Source organism: Pelobates fuscus, chromosome 9 (genome assembly GCF_036172605.1).
Source record: "Pelobates fuscus isolate aPelFus1 chromosome 9, aPelFus1.pri, whole genome shotgun sequence".
Classification (NCBI taxonomy): Eukaryota; Metazoa; Chordata; class Amphibia; order Anura; family Pelobatidae; genus Pelobates; species Pelobates fuscus.
Window position 1 is genome coordinate 53,098,581 of NC_086325.1, and position 19,361 is coordinate 53,117,941.

A 19,361-nucleotide genomic window follows, 5' to 3' on the forward strand; every position below is an offset into this window, starting at 1 on the left:
TCCTATTGGATCGCGGGTGGGGCGTGTGACATGTCTATGGAATGGGAAATTTATAACAAATTCGTAGATGCAATTATTATTATTATTTCTGTGGTATGTACATAAGAGAAGATAGAGCCAAATGTTTCCATTTGGATTGACATGGTCTTGAACAAAGGAGGTGGTCACTTATTATTTCTATAGGTACACCTTAACTCCACCCCTGTGCAAGACTTGATAATCCACAAGGTATATATCCAATGATTTCTAGGGGTGTGAGTGTACTTGCTTGGAGCCAAGATCTAATTTTGAGTGAGTCACCCTTATCCTTCCTTGCCAGAGACCCCCTGGGCAGAAGTTTTACTTTGAAAACCTAAGTGAGTAATTAGGAATTCTGTTATTGTATCCTTTTTGTTTTTATCTGTTGCTGGTGTAAATCATTTATCATATATTTTTGTATGCACTGCGACTATTTTTTTCTCATAATAAATATTAGTTTATTAAGTTCTGCCTTTGTCTGGTTAAGAATCACGTTACCTGAAGATACCAATTAGTATTTTGCAATTACATAGATATTCTGCTAAGTAATATTTGGTAGGTTTTTATTCTTAATTTACCTGGGGGACCATTTATAAATGGTCTGTGTGGTGGCGGCAGCGTTAAAATAGTAATAGTTATATTATTATATTTAATTAAGTGTGGTTGCATCGCGCAAGGGCTGGCTGTAAGTTTTTGCAATAATAATGTGTGCCTAATTAGTGCAGGTTAAAGAAAGCAATTAAAAATAAATTCATTGAGGGGGCGGAGCCTGGACACGGAGCCGAGTAGACGTGCCTGCCACGAGCTCCCGGTGGCCGGAGCCGCAAATTGGGGAAAAGCGGAGACTACATGGCCCAAAGCCCCTTGAAGGTGCACCACCCACGTCGGGGGTGCACCGCTGAAACGACGGTTGCGACCCCGGGACCTGTCGGAGCCGGGAAAGCGGACATCGGCATGAGGCCTACTGAGGCTGGGGCCGGGGGGAGGCGGCCGCTCCCCTCGGCGCCGGAGCTTTCAAGCGACGCTAATACAGCTTGCTCCCCCCCCCCCCCTATGGACCGGTGGGGGTTATCCCGGTCCCCACTGGAAGCACCGACCTCAGCAAAAAACAGGAGAGCCCACCCCACGATACGCAGGGGAAACAGGACACCAAGGCACTTCCAAGATGGCTGCCTAGCGCAGATACCACGAAAACCGGGCACCTAATAAACCGCCCGCACCGCCTAAAAGGACATTTGACTGGCTATGCAACAAATTCTGGGAGGCACTGCACAATCAAGGTGCTACCTACCACCAAGCAGAGTTAATGGTGGCCGCTTGGATCAGGCCAACAGCACGACGCAGGCAGTACAGGCGTTTACCCAGAGCCTCCAAAGCGGCCATCCGGCAACGCAGGTACCTGAAGTCTCCAAGGCGGGAAGGGGCGCTGGGCCCCGTAGGAACACGCCACTGCTCCCCATCACTTAAACCCGCGACCATGCTACAAACGGCACACGCAGGGGACCCTCCAGACCAGACCAAGAATACACAGCGCAGCATGAACCGGATCCCTGCGGGCGACGCTACAACACAAATGTCGGAGCGACTGCACTCCCCTCAAGGCGCCACCGGAGCGGGCTCCCGATATGGCGACATCATACCAGTAAGCCCCGAAGCATGGACTCATGTTGTCACTGACCGGTACTTCCCAACATTAGGCATTGGCTGAATCATTAGCTGCACAACCCCACGAGAGCCAAGCCCAGCTACTCCGGGTGCTAGCACAGGCCTGAAGGGGTTAGAACTGAATGTTTCTTTTTTTTTTTTTTGCCCTAGCATAGAGCCATCTCTTTCGCAACCCCATGAAGAGTAATGACCCCCTGCCATACATTGACATGTTCACGTAAGGTTACTCTTGTACACCAGTGGTTCTTTACTCAAAGGTTACATAGCTCTTGTCACAGCATCTTAATTTTATGTTTAAGTGAAGAGAGGTCACGCTATGTTATGCATATGCCTAAACATTAAAAGTTCCTAATGCTCGTTATATACTCTAATTTTCTGAAAATATGCTAGACTAAACATACCTCTCTGTTTACACGCATTGCCTAAATGTTTACTCTAATGATCCTCGACTATTGTTTCAACGAATTGCACACCGTCTGATAACTTGAATATAGAATTTTATAGAATGTTTGTGTTGATACCTACCAATGTCACCTTTTGCATAAGTGTTTGAAATGTGCAATAATATCTAATGCCACGAATGGGTGTGATACAGCATTGTGATTAGACCAATATGTTGATAATACTAAAATGGAATGCTTTTTGTTAAACTAATGACACATCAATACACCAATTGGGTGGCTTCTAGCATGGCTTTTGCAACGATCTAACGTTCATATACCTTCAATCTATGTTTAAATCCAATTGTTTACGCCTGATAATATAAAAAATGTGCTTGATATTCATGTACCCCACATGTTCCACGTGGAAAAGCCTGAGGACTGCTATTGGGGCACCTCTCGCCTGCTTGTACCATGTATTTGCACGTCAAAAATAAAGAATTGAAAAAAAAAAAAAATAGTAATAGTTATATTATTATATTTAAGTGTGGGTGGTGTTAAGAGGGATTTTGTCATTATTTCCGGTCTAGTGCAGATAAATAGTGAACTTTAACCCCTTTGCCAACACAACTACGCCACGCACACTCTTTGAGTAGGGTGCGTTCGTGACATCCCATACTCTTCAAACCTTAAAATTTATCACGGGTGGCGGGGCCTGGCCGCCGAGCTGGAAGGACATGGAGCACATCAGCTCCTCCACGAACCCTTGCTAAACTGGCTAAATATGCCTAGTTCCCCCTGGAAATCATACCAAACAGATGCCAACTGGCAGGGGGACCCAAGCGACATCTGCATGTGCAAAGTCAGCTCCTGTCCGACTGCCGACGACACTGTATGGGCCGCTGAGTTTGGGCCTGCTGTGAGGCTCTGGCAGGAGAAACGGCCGATCTCCCGTGCTTGGTCCGGCTGTGCCTCCCTCTGGCTCATCAAAGGCCCCGTTCCCCCCCCAGCCCCCCCGGTGGGCCGGTGGGGGTTATCCCGGCCCCCCCACCGGGGAGGCAGAGCACACTCCAGGGAGCTGGACAACGGCGAGACCAGTCTGGGCCCGCATGGCACAAGCTAAGATGGCCGGCGCATAAACTGCACGACGGAGCAGAGCGACCGCAGTACCTGAGAGGAGGCTCGATGCCCCCCAGGAGGTCAGTGTGAACGACTGCAATAGCAGCAATTACCAACCCCAAGCTGACACTGGGGGGGAACAGCTGGAGAGTGACCATGCAACACATGAGCGAACCGCAGCAGCCCCCTCACGGGACCCCTACCCACGAGATAGGAGACTTCTGCCTCCGGTCACTGTTCGCATGAGCGGATCAGCGGGGACCATTGCAGGACCATGACCCAGCATTTCATACAAGACCTCACGGACTTGGGACGCAAGACCCACTCATAGCACATGGTACTGACCCATGGATCCAACGCAGCTCTGGGAGTGAACTCCTGTGTGATCCCGGCTCCCTGCATGTCTAGATAGCCCTTGTACTAGCAAGCATCTGCCTTCCTGGAGGGCTTTATTCAGCGTATTACTCTTACAGTTAACTCTGAATATCACTAGAAATGTTAGTTACTAACATGCCTAGTTACTGATGTTGTTTGTATCTCCCAGCCAGCATTCACACAACGCAACGATAATTGAGATGCTTAGGGTAATAGTGATGTTTATTAGCTAGTAGGAAACTACTGTTAATCTATGTGTATTAACTTTTATACGTATACCCACCTACCATATGCCATAGCCTAGCTTGTTTCTACTCTAACTATAAGTAAAAATGAGGCATTGCGAATCGACAACTGTTTATTGCATGATATATAAAATACAAAACTTATTAGAACAACTAATATAATGAGCGACTCTACCCTAGCATGTCTTACAGTGTAGGCGAACTGTTTACTGCATCACATATACTGCATTACCTGTACCATCTATATTGAAACTAACATGGTTAACGCATGAACCAACCCTGCATAACATATATACTTACGCTCTAATCGATGCCTTAACTAATTAATGCTACGGTCACGTTACCGTTACGTTATTTAAGCCTGATAAAATATAAAAAATTGTGCCAGTTAATCATACACCCCGCATGTTTAAACGTGGGAAACGCCTGAGGATTGCTTTTGGGGCACCTCAAGCCTGTCTGTATCATGCATGTGCACTACAAAACTAAAGAATAAAAATGTATCACTATTATTTTATTTTGTTCTAATTTATTGATACAAAGCAAGATATACCTATACCTAAAAAATACAAAAGAAAATACGCTCATAGGGGATTAACGTTGATACAATAAAGTGCCCCTTATTTATATAACACACTCACAAGATTGAGGTTTTTTACAAGCTCATCAGAATGATGTGGATTCTCTTGGACCCCTCGTTTGTTGAAGGAATAGATATTACATGCAAGAGATAAAAGATGACATAGTGTAATGCTGTTTTGAAAAAGTATAAATTGGCTTTAATGGTTACACTTACAGCATAAAAGTTGTAAAAAGGCCCATCAATACAAATCTGTCGTCCAGACAATGCAGGAAACGAAATCCTTGTAGAGATCTCAGCCAGATAGACAAATATAAAATCAAATAAAATAAAATCAAAGTTCAAATAACTCTACGCGTTTCGTCTGACTTCGCAGACTTCCTCAGGAGTGATGAAGTGCTTCAAATCTTCTGGGTGCTTTGTCCTCCATTTATAAGTCTTCCCGCCGTTGATTCGGATCGAAATCAGCTGTAAATTATCTGTTGTATTTTGGTCCGTGATGTTTTCCCATATATGGAGTTCCGGAGCGTCTCTGTGGAACGCACGTGCGTTCCACCAACCCGGAAACATCCACCTTCATCTCGGCTGGGCGGAAGTCATCGACTTTGCGACGCAATGCGTCTCACTGGAACGCACGTGCGTTCCATCTCACCCCCACGAAGCAGTCATCATAAAATGAAATTGGACAAATACATAATATTAGAAATTTGTTCACATCATTATCATTTTGAGCCAATATAAAAGTATATACTAGGACTCCAGTTATCTTCTAGAATATATTCTTAAGGAGTAAGACACTCATAGCGTTTTTGTGATCTTAAAGTGGTACCAATGTTGAGCACACATAGTAATATCAAGGTTTTTCACATATAATGATTCTATACTTTCTCTTAACATTCTCTTAACATTCCTTGTTCACACTCTATTTTTGGGGAGTATCTTTTGGATGTAAAAAATATCCAAGACTAAATCGAATGGAGCATCACAATCCAAGAATTGGATACACAAAGAGACAAAAAAACAGAGGTAAAAAATAGGATACAGTGACTGGAATAAGTGCACGGTGGAGAAACCAGAGAGAGGGATTCTGGACTACAAAAAATGAATAGATAAAAATAAAAATAAAAATAAAATTAAAAATAAAAATAAATGTTAAAAAGGAGAGTTATAAAAAACAAATTAAATCAAAATCCACATTCAGCCCTAAGGGCTGAAGTGTTTGCAGCTTATGAATCCAGAATCCCTCCCTCTGTCTGAGTTTCATCATAATGTCCCCTCCCCTTACATCCAAAATCACCCGTTCGATAACAACCCAGGATAAATTATGGGTCTTAAAAGCTGGGCATACATTGCAATGTGTGACTGAATGGTTCCTGACCCCCTTCTTAATATTATTTAGATGTTCTAAAAAACGTATTTTAGCCTTGCGTCCTGTTCTCCCCACATATTGGGCTCCGCAACCACAGCTAAGTAGATAGACTACGTTGGTGGATAGGCATGTGGTATGCCCCTTAATCCTGAATTCCTCTCCCGTTGTTGTACTCTTAAAGCCTGAGATATGGCTTGGCATAAATCTACAAGCTTTGCATTTTCCGCATGTATAAAAACCCTTTCTACTGTTCTTTTCCTCCCTATTTTTGTTAGGAGGTTTAAATAGACTAGGTGTCAAGTGGGTTGAAAAATTTCTCCCTTTTCTATAAATCATTTTGGGGATGTCTGGTAATTGACATCTCAAAAATTTGTCCTGTTGTAAAATGGACCAGTGTTTTCTAAAGATTTTATTGATGTGGAATGCTTTCGAGTTGTACTGTGTGTTAAACGAGAACTCAAAGGGATTCTTTTTATTCGATAATCTTTTATTCCTATCCACCAGGAGGTCTCCCCTGTTGACATTTTTAATCTTTTGCACCTCAGCTTGTAATTGATCTTTCTTATAACCCTTTTCTACAAATTTCCTAGTGAGGAACTCTGCCTGCTCTGTATATAGTTTCACGTCTGAACAGTTTCGTCTCAATCTGGTGTACTGGCTTTTTGGAACACCTGCAAGCCACTTGGGATGATGTCCACTATCCGATTGGATGAAACTGTTCATATCCGTAGGCTTGAAGTATGTTTTGGTTCTAATCTCCAGATCTTCGATAAAGATCGTCAAGTCCAGGAAGTCTATAGTAGTGTGGTTAAAGATGGGTGTGAATACCAATGAGAATGTGTTATCGTTCAGATATGAAAAGAAATTTATCAATTGTTCATCAGATCCTTTCCAGATTACAAGGATGTCTGGCGTCGGTACATCGATGACATCCTTGTAATCTGGAAAGGATCTGATGAACAATTGATAAATTTCTTTTCATATCTGAACGATAACACATTCTCATTGGTATTCACACCCATCTTTAACCACACTACTATAGACTTCCTGGACTTGACGATCTTTATCGAAGATCTGGAGATTAGAACCAAAACATACTTCAAGCCTACGGATATGAACAGTTTCATCCAATCGGATAGTGGACATCATCCCAAGTGGCTTGCAGGTGTTCCAAAAAGCCAGTACACCAGATTGAGACGAAACTGTTCAGACGTGAAACTATATACAGAGCAGGCAGAGTTCCTCACTAGGAAATTTGTAGAAAAGGGTTATAAGAAAGATCAATTACAAGCTGAGGTGCAAAAGATTAAAAATGTCAACAGGGGAGACCTCCTGGTGGATAGGAATAAAAGATTATCGAATAAAAAGAATCCCTTTGAGTTCTCGTTTAACACACAGTACAACTCGAAAGCATTCCACATCAATAAAATCTTTAGAAAACACTGGTCCATTTTACAACAGGACGAATTTTTGAGATGTCAATTACCAGACATCCCCAAAATGATTTATAGAAAAGGGAGAAATTTTTCAACCCACTTGACACCTAGTCTATTTAAACCTCCTAACAAAAATAGGGAGGAAAAGAACAGTAGAAAGGGTTTTTATACATGCGGAAAATGCAAAGCTTGTAGATTTATGCCAAGCCATATCTCAGGCTTTAAGAGTACAACAACGGGAGAGGAATTCAGGATTAAGGGGCATACCACATGCCTATCCACCAACGTAGTCTATCTACTTAGCTGTGGTTGCGGAGCCCAATATGTGGGGAGAACAGGACGCAAGGCTAAAATACGTTTTTTAGAACATCTAAATAATATTAAGAAGGGGGTCAGGAACCATTCAGTCCCCACACATTGCAATGTATGCCCAGCTTTTAAGACCCATAATTTATCCTGGGTTGTTATCGAACGGGTGATTTTGGATGTAAGGGGAGGGGACATTATGATGAAACTCAGACAGAGGGAGGGATTCTGGATTCATAAGCTGCAAACACTTCAGCCCTTAGGGCTGAATGTGGATTTTGATTTAATTTGTTTTTTATAACTCTCCTTTTTAACATTTATTTTTATTTTTAATTTTATTTTTATTTTTATTTTTATCTATTCATTTTTTGTAGTCCAGAATCCCTCTCTCTGGTTTCTCCACCGTGCACTTATTCCAGTCACTGTATCCTATTTTTTACCTCTGTTTTTTTGTCTCTTTGTGTATCCAATTCTTGGATTGTGATGCTCCATTCGATTTAGTCTTGGATATTTTTTACATCCAAAAGATACTCCCCAAAAATAGAGTGTGAACAAGGAATGTTAAGAGAATGTTAAGAGAAAGTATAGAATCATTATATGTGAAAAACCTTGATATTACTATGTGTGCTCAACATTGGTACCACTTTAAGATCACAAAAACGCTATGAGTGTCTTACTCCTTAAGAATATATTCTAGAAGATAACTGGAGTCCTAGTATATACTTTTATATTGGCTCAAAATGATAATGATGTGAACAAATTTCTAATATTATGTATTTGTCCAATTTCATTTTATGATGACTGCTTCGTGGGGGTGAGATGGAACGCACGTGCGTTCCAGTGAGACGCATTGCGTCGCAAAGTCGATGACTTCCGCCCAGCCGAGATGAAGGTGGATGTTTCCGGGTTGGTGGAACGCACGTGCGTTCCACAGAGACGCTCCGGAACTCCATATATGGGAAAACATCACGGACCAAAATACAACAGATGATTTACAGCTGATTTCGATCCGAATCAACGGCGGGAAGACTTATAAATGGAGGACAAAGCACCCAGAAGATTTGAAGCACTTCATCACTCCTGAGGAAGTCTGCGAAGTCAGACGAAACGCGTAGAGTTATTTGAACTTTGATTTTATTTTATTTGATTTTATATTTGTCTATCTGGCTGAGATCTCTACAAGGATTTCGTTTCCTGCATTGTCTGGACGACAGATTTGTATTGATGGGCCTTTTTACAACTTTTATGCTGTAAGTGTAACCATTAAAGCCAATTTATACTTTTTCAAAACAGCATTACACTATGTCATCTTTTATCTCTTGCATGTAATATCTATTCCTTCAACAAACGAGGGGTCCAAGAGAATCCACATCATTCTGATGAGCTTGTAAAAAACCTCAATCTTGTGAGTGTGTTATATAAATAAGGGGCACTTTATTGTATCAACGTTAATCCCCTATGAGCGTATTTTCTTTTGTATTTTTTAGGTATAGGTATATCTTGCTTTGTATCTGTGTATTTTAAGGACTAAGAGGAATCCTTTTGTTATACCTTACCATACGAAGGGAAGTAATTATCCTTTTGCATATTTTACACATACTGCACTTGGGTGGTCTAATATTTGTAGTTCTAATTTATTGCTCTGATAGAAATTTAATCACCAGATAACAGCCTCTATACTGAACTACTCAGCGATATCTGGCGAATCATTAAGCACTTTGTTATTAGATACTGCAACTTTTGAGAGACTCTACCAATAGTTACAATTTGTCTCCAATGTATACAGTATCTAAGTTAGGAGTATCAATTTTTTTTTTGTTCTTAGACCAACATTCTATTCTATTCTTATTTTGTATCAGTTTTCTCAAATCCTAACACTAGGGAATAAGAAACAATTTTTAAATTTGAGAAAAGCTAATTTTTTGTTTCATAACTGATGTTTTACCACCGCCCTCTATCTACACATAGATAAATACATTAGAAAAAATATTCCAAGTCAGAATACAGAACTCTTTTCATACCTGTCTTTTGTATTCTGCAGCAGGATCATAAACTTTCCAGCCATTCACAGAGAATTTTTCTTTATAGGCAAAAGCAAAAAGTGTCTATAATGAAATAAAAATAAATAAAAAAATAATACCAGTTATAGATTAAATATATAAACAATCAGAAATCTTGTGGTAGGTCATGTATCAAACTTATCAATGCTGTCAGGGAAACACATATAAATATAGAGCATAAACAATACAACATGATGCATTTAAGAAATCATCTGAGTATTAGAATATAAGAAAGCATATCACTATTAAAATGTAAGAAAAAACAGCTCCTGCTATCAGTATTAAAATGGTCCTCTACAATTTTATAGTGAGACAAGTGACTATTCATGCATACAAAGAACATGGCTCCAGCATATGCCAGTAATATTTACATCCCCGACTCCATGAAGCTATGAAGATAGTCATAGCAAGTTAATGACCAATATCCAAAAAAAAAATAAAAAAAAAATAAATGTTTATTAAGTGGGTCAAAGAAGAATACTTCGCATTTTAAAGGGACACTATAGGCACGAAGACAACTTTAGCTTAATGAAGCAGTTTTGGTGTGTAGATCATTGCTCAATTCTATGTCATTTAGGAGTTAAATCGCTTTGTTTATGCAGCTCTAGTCACACCTAGCTGCATGTGACTTGCAACAGCCTTCCTAAACACTTCCTGTAAAGAGTCATATAATATTTGATCTTCCATTATTGCACGGTCTGTTTAATTTCGAATTTTGAAAATTTTTCCTACTCTATTAATAGCCATCTAGACCCTGCAGTCGCCTTGTGTGTGTAATTAGAGTTCAACTTAACCCCTTAAGGACCAAACTTCTGGAATAAAAGGGAATCATGACATGTCACACATGTCATGTGTCCTTAAGGGGTTAAAGCAGAAGATGAAAACTTCTTGAGCAAGTTAACATCTGATTTAAAAGTAAATATTATTTTCATGCAGGGTGTGTCAATGACATACAGGGGAGATGTGACTACAGCTGCATAAAGAGACACAAATTGATTAAATGACTGAAAATTGGGCAGTGTGACTGCAGGAGTATGATCTATAAGTTGCTCTGATGCCCAATAACTGCTTAAATTAAGTGGTTTGGTTTCTTAAAGAGACAGTTTAAACACAAACATCACTTCACCCTAAGAAAGTGATTTTGGATTGACCGGATTCAATACTTCCCATAGAGAACCACTGGATTGGCAAATGGTGGCATTTACCATGCATGTGCCGGATGTCCACAGTGATTCAGGAACAGAGTTACGTTTAATAGCAATTTAAATAAATGTACCAGTATTCTAAAAAGGTTAAGGAACATCTAATTATGGCCTAGATTTAATATTTTAGGATAAGCTTTTAAAGAGTTTTTGTAAATATCAAAATATTTAATTATTTAAAGAGCTCATCAAAACATTAATTAGAGGTAACACGTATATATACACACACACACACACTTTTTTTTTTTTTTAAACACACCTTAAAGGGAGCCTGTAGACAATAAGTTCCCTTTGAATATGGTGACTTCTATTCACCCTTCTTTGAGGTTTAAAAAGTATATATATATATATATATATATATATATATATATATATATATATATATATATATATATATATATATATATATATATATATATATATATATATATATATATATATCTCTTACGTGCCTCAGTTCCAGTGCCGAGACACCACCGCTGCAACTGTCCAATAAACCTTCTTCGTCACCAAGCCTTCTGACGTCTTCTCGGTTCTCATCCAGTCCAATGCGTCTCACAAAGAAGCATTGGGGACGAGATGCTCATGTGCGGCAAAATGCTTTGCTTGTCCAATAAAATTATCTGCATGAGAAGCATTGGTTGAAGAAGAGAGGGCAGCGGAAGCGCCCCTAGCGACTGTTAAAACACACACTAAAAGGTGTGTGTAACCCTGCAATGAAACCATGTTACATTGCATGGTTAAAATGAATGGCATCTGCACCCAGACCACTTTAATAAAGTGATAAAGTGTTCTGGGTATCTAAAATGTCCTTTAATGCTGTAAATATTTGTGACAAATGCAAACTTAAAATGGAAAGTCCCCAGAATATTAGTAAGCATTCTGGAACCACACCAATCAAGCATACATTACAAAAGGGCAATTCATTCAATCATACTCACCATGCCATTGGAAAGAGGAAATGCATGTTTTATAAGAGTCTCAAATATTTCCAATTTACTCTGTTCTTCCTGTTTGTACGCTAGACGCAAGTTTCTCATGTCCTTTCAAAAAAAAAAAAAGAAAAACAAAACACGATACCTATTGGTATACATTGACTCATGGACTTTGACATGGCATGACATGGAATTATGAAAGATGAGAGACATCTGTCTTACCGAGGATCATCACATTATGCTATGTAAAAAAAAGTATGAACTGCCATGGAAACCTGACATTTTGAGCAATTCGATTAGCTGAATCAAACGTTTCACAAGTATATTTGGCTTGGCTTTTTGAATGCTTCTTCCAGATTATTACATCATTGGAAATCGTCTCTCCATATGAATTCAATAACACTAGGGTAAGAAGCTATCTGTCCTCAGACTTAAAAGCATATTTTGGGGCTTTGCATAAAATGAGTGATTAGTTACATGCACATTTTTCCAGATTGCAATATCACATTACCTAAAAACAGCAGGTTCTAATGATATCTTTTTCTTTTTAGAATAATAAAAATGACATTAAAAATGTTTTTTAAAAAAGCAAATGCAAACAGATGCTGCATGAAATATTTTGCTATCGAGAATTTAAAAAAAAAAAAAAAAGTTAAATCAATGACAAGCAACTAACAAAAGTGTTTGCTAATTACATGCATTGTCACGCTCCTAGTAATTCGTGGGTGGATTTAAACATGCTGTGATTTCAAATACTGGCATGAAACAGATCTAATTTGAAATTAGGCGATCTAAACACCATAACTACTACTAGCATTTATATAGCAAGCAGGCTACTGGCGTCATCCCCTGGTTCACTGTCCAACATATTTGGGCAGCATCAGCCAATGGGCTCAGGCTATTACTGCTGCCTAATTATGTACAAATTCGATATAGCTAATGCAGACATGAAATCTCCACATTAACAATACAGAAAGAGAGAGGCCAGGCGAACCCTCAGTTGCAAAACGCCTGAAACTGTTTGACACAGAACCATGGGACCGCACTAGATGTCTAACTCCGTAACCACGACAATGGCTGTAGTTATTATGGTTTGCATAGATGAAACGTTTTTGTTATAGCTTTTTTCCCAAGCTTGCAGATAGATTTATCCTGAAACTCCACCTGAAGATACCTTGCCAGCCAGAAATTTGTGGCAACTGTGATCAACTTAAAGGGAAATCGTCACTTCTCTAGGAACCGAATCAGTGAACAACATAAGTGATTACCAATTTAAGTTCATTTTTTATTTTCATGTCATGCTCTGTTCCCTTAAAGATTTAGCAAAAGCCATCACAATCCAATTCAGTCTAGGTACAGAAAGGGCACAAATGCAAATGAGGATAAACAGATAGTTTGTTTAATTTCGCTCTCCCCTATGTTTAAAGGTTCACTAAAATCACCCAGAAGACTTAATATCAACAAAGTGGTCTAGGTGCAGTAGTCTTAACACTGCAATGTAAAACACTGCAGTTTTTTTTTTGTTTTTTTTTAGAAACTGGATTTGGTTTACATTGCAGGATTAAAATCAGTCTGAGAGCCACTGGAAAAAAAAAAAAGTAAAAAGTGGTCACGTGTACCGGAAGCTTTCCTATGGTGAAGCTTGGAGGTGCGTGCGGTACTCACCACACATGCGTTTCAGTTTCCAATGCTCCTGTCTGAGCAACTCGAGAGTCAGATCGCATAATAGGAGGCAAGGGTGCTAGCAAAGCCAAGGGAGCCTGGCTCTGAACTAAAGAGAAAACCGGGGGAGGCAAATCAAACCTCATACAGGGCACTAAAGCCCTATGCAGGTTTGTATTCTTAGCGCTATATAGTGTTTGACTTTGTTAACTGCCTGGTGTAAAAGACAGTATTTATAACAATGATTGACAGGGAGCCAAGATGGCAGGACTCTATTTTTCATACCTCACAAACTCATACTTAAGTATATGGGATAAATAAATATAAAAAAGTTAAAATAATAGGAAATTACATCAACCCTTTAATGTATGCATGCTACTGAAATATGAAAAAAAAAAAAAAATAAAGTTACAAATTTACCTTACAAACTATCTCTATACCACATGAGTTATTTCCGTGGCTCTGAACACCAATCTTCTCCACTCTGCTAATTACTCCAAGAGGAACATCCAGGATGAAGGGCGGGTCCTACACGTGGATGGACATCGGGGACATGGGTTAATGAAATAATTAAAAGTAAATATAGATAGGAAATGCTTACAGGCACTAAACTCGATATATAGAACATACATCCCAAGCAAAAAGGTAGATTACAAAGTCACTTTTACAATTAGCTAATAAAGCTGTCGGCTTTACAATGCAACACCAAAAATCACGGTGTAAAAGTAACATATCAAAGTAACACTCACCCTTTCCACATTCTTGAAGTACATTTTGAAGTCTGTTACAGTTAACGTTCCACTGACGGCTCCCCAAAATGGACAGATATACATAACATCTTTTGCTGTGGAAAGTAAAACATAATAATTTGGTAATGTGCAAAGAAAGTCCTGCCCATTTATACCAGTGCTTTAAATTTCCCAGCAATGTGCATGCTTTCTGACTGCACTAGATAAGATAAATGAGGCAAATCCACATAACACCCCTGCAAACAGAGCTATCCCAGTTATATGGGAAATTGCTACAAAATATTGCCATATATAGTTAATCTTAGTACATAACTCCCTCTTAATGCAGCAATCACACACACAAAAAAACACACAAAAAACAACACAACGAATCAGTAAGGTCACATTTATAAACATGTATAATTTTGTTTTAAAATCTATATATAAAAATGCACTGACTTTAAAATTATATATATATATATATTTTTTTTATTTTTGGGGGGGATGATCTAGTTCTCATCACAAAAGAAGGGGGTTTCCTCTCACCAATTGCCTTGATAGACTCGCCAGGAAATAGCGGTGCTTCTTCCATCTGTGCCAGCTTGTTTCCATCTCTCAGAGCCTGGCAAGGGACCAAAAACAAGAATTAAATCCAGTTCCCCATCTGTGCATTACTGGCATACTTTCAGATTCTCTCCCCCATGGCTACCAGGAAAACGAAAACGGTGCCTTCTTAACCGCGTATCTGTTAATAACATAAAACAATGGGCTCCACTCAGTCTGCATTATCCCCTGTCACAATAATTAGTTCATGCGTAAAATATTGATCATTTTAAACTGATTTTTTTTTTGAGAGGGAAAAAAATAACTACATAACTTTTGCTGAGAAGAGATACAGATATAAACATAGATATATAGTGAGTATAGATTTCTATAATTTGCATAAATAATTCTATCCCTGCTAAGTACCATAACTAGTAAAGAGAGTGTAGGTATTAAAAGGCAACTGTTGCTCTGAGATGAAGCAAATAGAATATTTTCAGCTATTAAAACGGATGGTAAAATAAATAAAAATCTAATCAGACATTGACAACATATGAGAGATAGTGTGATTCCTCAAAGTCAGATATATTAATTTCATTCACTAATTCATAAATATTAATTGAAAAGTTCAGATACTGTGGCAACCACATTAAAATTAACACCCATGTGGTATTGCAGTACATTTAAAATAAAATAAAAAAAGTAATCTTACTTTGAGGACCACACTCAAGACATTTGCTGACAGTTTGAGTGCTAAACTACTGTTTAACATAGACTAACCTACGCAGACAGATTTGCTATAGAGTAGGGGTAGCCAACAGACAGCTCTCAAGCTACTAAAGTGGATGACAAAGTCCACTTCAGGCAGTTACCCTCTGCTATGAAAATGGCCAATTGTTCTTTACCCCTGCATTGGGGTCTATAATTTAGTGCCCAATATATTTAAAACCCCATACAACAAAGAGAACAGTAATCACAATGACTGTACTTGGTTTGACAGAGAGCCTTCTTAGACTCTGTGATATGTCTAAAAAAATGGAAGAATGGGCCTGTGTTACTGAACAAGGTTTCTGAAAAAAGACAATTTAGATACCGGTCATAAATATTAGGAGATGATGGTATAGATTAAACGTGAGATGTACCTCAAGATTGGATCTAGGTATGTTTCAGGGACACATGGACCCATAATGTTTTTTGCTCAATCTCAAAGTTCCGTGCTGGAATCTTGGTTATTAAATACAACTTTAGCAATCCACTTGCTAGCACTGTGCCCAGAGAAATGCAGAAATTTCATTTTCTCTATAACGCTTTAAAAATAGATTCCATGTTGACGTACCTGAATGATACCTGGAGACAGGTGGCTGTTGGCTACCCTTTTTTTCTATGTAATTGATAATGAAATAAATACACATTAAATTTGTACAAATTCATTGATGGCAACTCTTTGACATAACTAAATATGTTCGAGTTTAATCTACATTAATTTTATTGAATAAAAAGGAATACACTATGATCCATAACCAATCAAATCAAACTGATCAATTACGTAGTAAAGTAAAAGGCTGACAAACCGTTGTGATCTTTGTTTGCATGGCAATCTAGGTTTAAGGGAGTTTATTGACTAAATTGTGAATTGTGGCAAATTGAAAGCTGAATTGCACAATTTAGGAGAAAAAGTTCAATATTTTTTTTTTCTCTGCTCTGGCATACATAGTGCTGTTGAGTGCTCAGCGCGCTAAATACTTAGATAATCCCTTTGGCACAAAGCATCATTACCACTACAGCCAGCTATGTACGGTTTATGGACCATTAAAATACCATAACAGACTAGCCCAAGGTAATACAGAACAGTGAATTGTAGTGTACTGGAAAAGAGAAATGTAAAATCCACAATAAAATAGAAAAGCTATGACTATAATGAGTTGAAAAATATTTCCAGCTCGGCTAATTTGCATTTTGCAGGGTTATTCAGTAAAGTAAGAATTTTAAGACCAAAGCAGAAGCAAAGCTGAAATATTATTTTTTCTGGTTCAGCTATTTTGAGATCCTAATTTAAAATCCACTTTGAATTCACACTTTAGTGAATACACCTGGTGATTTTTAATACACTAATTAAACATTCAGTTGCGCTGTAACTACAGACACTCCTCACTTACCGACCGTATTCCGTTCCTACGACCCGGTCGTAGAACGAATTGGTCGGTAAGTGAGGAGGTTATGGGATTCCCTGCTCTGCCGCGTTCGTCTATGTTCGGGGAAATGTCCCTGAACACAGACATGCGCACCAGAGCGGGGAATCCCTTAAATCTATGTTCGGGGAAATTTCCCCGAACATAGATTAGAGGGATTCCCTGCTCTGTTGCGTTCGTCTATTTTCAAGAACATAGAGCAGGGAATCCATAACTCCTCACTTACCGACCAATTCGTTCTACGACCGGGTCGTAGGAACGGAATACGGTCGGTAAGTGAGGAGTGTCTGTCGTTGCAGCCCAACTGAATTGTAAGTTACAAAACAAGCATTAAAAGAATAAAAACAACTTTAGCTCAAGTAAGCAGTTTTTGTGTATAGATCATGCCCCTGCAGTCTCACTGCTCAATTCTCTGCCATTTAGAAGTTAAATCTACACTCCCCCTGGCTGTGACTCACACAGTCTGCATGAAAACAACATGGTTTCATATTCAATCAGATGTTACTTGCTTTAGAAGTTTTTATCGCCTGCTCTGTAAATTGAACTTTAATTGCATGTAGGAGGTTCCTGCAGGGTCTAGCAAGCTACTGACAAAGCAGGAGATAAGAAATTCTAAATTAAACAGAATTTGCAATAAAGTGTAAACATTAGATGACTCTTTACAAGACATGTTTAGGAAGGCTGTGCAAGTCACATGCAGGGAGGTGTGACTAGGTCTGCATAAACAAAGTGATTAAACTCCTAAATGGCAGAGAATTGAGCAGTGAGGCTGCAGAGGCATGATCTATACACCAAAACTGCTTTAACAAGCTAAAGTTTCCTTTGGTGACTATAGTGTCCGTTTAAGTATATAAACTACACATTGAATAGAAGCACTGCTTTAGAAGTCAGAACCACAAACTATCCACACAGTAGAGCTGACAAATGCCACTTTGTTACAGAAATTTAAAGCGGATTTTATAAGAGTTCTACATATTAAAACATGCTAAACAATGTGAACGTTACGCCTAGAATCAGATGGATAAATTGCCTATTCTGAATCTACAGGTTAGAATACTTTTGTAAAAAGCATAGCAGAAATGTAGGGGATTTAACCGGCAAAAAACTGTAAGAGGTTTTTTTTTTTTTAAATTCTCTAATTTGTCATGGGAGGGCCCATACAAACAAACAACAAAACACTGAAAAGTATACACCTATGCAGGGTTTTGATGGTGGATTCTTAGAACATAAAATATAGGTCGAAGCAACCAAATTGCAAGCATAGAATACATTTTTTACAAGTTTGCTCTTTGAAATGTGCACAGTAAAATCACATATGGCAATGGGATAAAAATGTATCTAGGCCGGGAGACAGACCAAAACGAAACCACAACCACTGTCTGTTTCATATGCTTTACATACTACACTGTACCCTGGATTCAAATCTACACAACTGACCCATAAACTATTTAGTTATCAAGTCCCATGTAAAGTTTTTTGTTTTAAAAAAAAATAATAGAAAATTAAATATACTCTTAAGAACCCACAATGATCGTATTCTGAATACAGCATAACATAAATATTCACAGCAGCGCAGGGTTCTTTAAATTTATTTCCACGTCAGGAAAAGTATGGCGGACACAGCAAGGCAGGTTGGACCATGAGGTTAGTATTCCTACAGGCATGCACTAGTAGTTAAACATATAAAAGGGATAGACTTGCCACCTGCTCAGTTTCCATTTCAGATTTATAGCCATTTTGTTCGTCCTGAATCTCCTGTATTAGCCGAGGCAGCGATGGACAGAAACAGAAGCAACAAGAGAAAAATCATGCAGACAACAGGTCAAAGGCCAGGTAAAACACACTTTAAAGAGACAGTATAGACTTTCACCATTTTGGAGTTGCCTTTATAGCTGAACATATAAGCAAAGGGAGTCACTGGCATGCCTAGGTACACTGCAAGCAATTGGCATGAAGGCAGAAACACAGCTGTACAGATGTTTTGTTACCACACAAGGATTTACGGAGTTGTACAAATTTTGCGGCTGAACCCATGTTTAAGAAATGGCTGTTTATCTCAAATACAGAATATTTACTTTTAGGAACATTTCTTTCATCCCTCACCAAAAGCCCACTACCTTCCCTTGTGGTTAAAGCTGTGAATTGTCTTGAAAACACTGGGGAGTTGCAAATTAAAAAAAAAAAAAAAAAAAAAAAAAAAAAAATCAAATCACACTAATATGTTTAAAGTGACATCACTTTTAAAACCAGATTACACTTTTAACCCCTTAAGGACACATGACATGTCTGACACGTCATGATTCCCTTTTATTCCAGAAGTTTGGTCCTTAAGGGGTTAAAGAAATATACAAACCAGAAAAAATAAATTTTTTTTTTTTTGAAAATTATGTACTAAAATGTTTATAAACCAATTATTAACTTAGACAGATTGCAATACTGGTTTTTATATTAGTTAGATCAGTGTTCCCATGGAGTGGGTGTGAAAAGCATAAGAACGAAGAGGCAGGTACATATGGTAAATAAATAAAATGAAATTATGTTCACCTGCT

The 19,361-nt window shown here is 38.6% G+C and overlaps 1 protein-coding gene across 4 annotated transcripts in view; it reads right to left on the bottom strand.

Moving 5' to 3' along the window:
• Positions 1-19,361, bottom strand: part of MTMR1 (myotubularin related protein 1) — a 72,766-nt gene that overhangs the window by 40,141 nt on the left and 13,264 nt on the right. For 2 of the 4 annotated variants that reach the window (XM_063431969.1, XM_063431968.1), the window contains 6 exons: positions 18,517-18,567; positions 14,627-14,702; positions 14,102-14,196; positions 13,773-13,880; positions 11,697-11,798; positions 9,515-9,598 (listed from right to left, as the gene is read on the bottom strand). In XM_063431969.1, the coding sequence (XP_063288039.1) occupies positions 9,515-9,598; positions 11,697-11,798; positions 13,773-13,880; positions 14,102-14,196; positions 14,627-14,702; positions 18,517-18,567 (516 nt within the window). The remainder of the gene's footprint in view (positions 1-9,514; positions 9,599-11,696; positions 11,799-13,772; positions 13,881-14,101; positions 14,197-14,626; positions 14,703-18,516; positions 18,568-19,361) is intronic. The other 2 variants (XM_063431970.1, XM_063431971.1) reach the window with 1 other exon arrangement.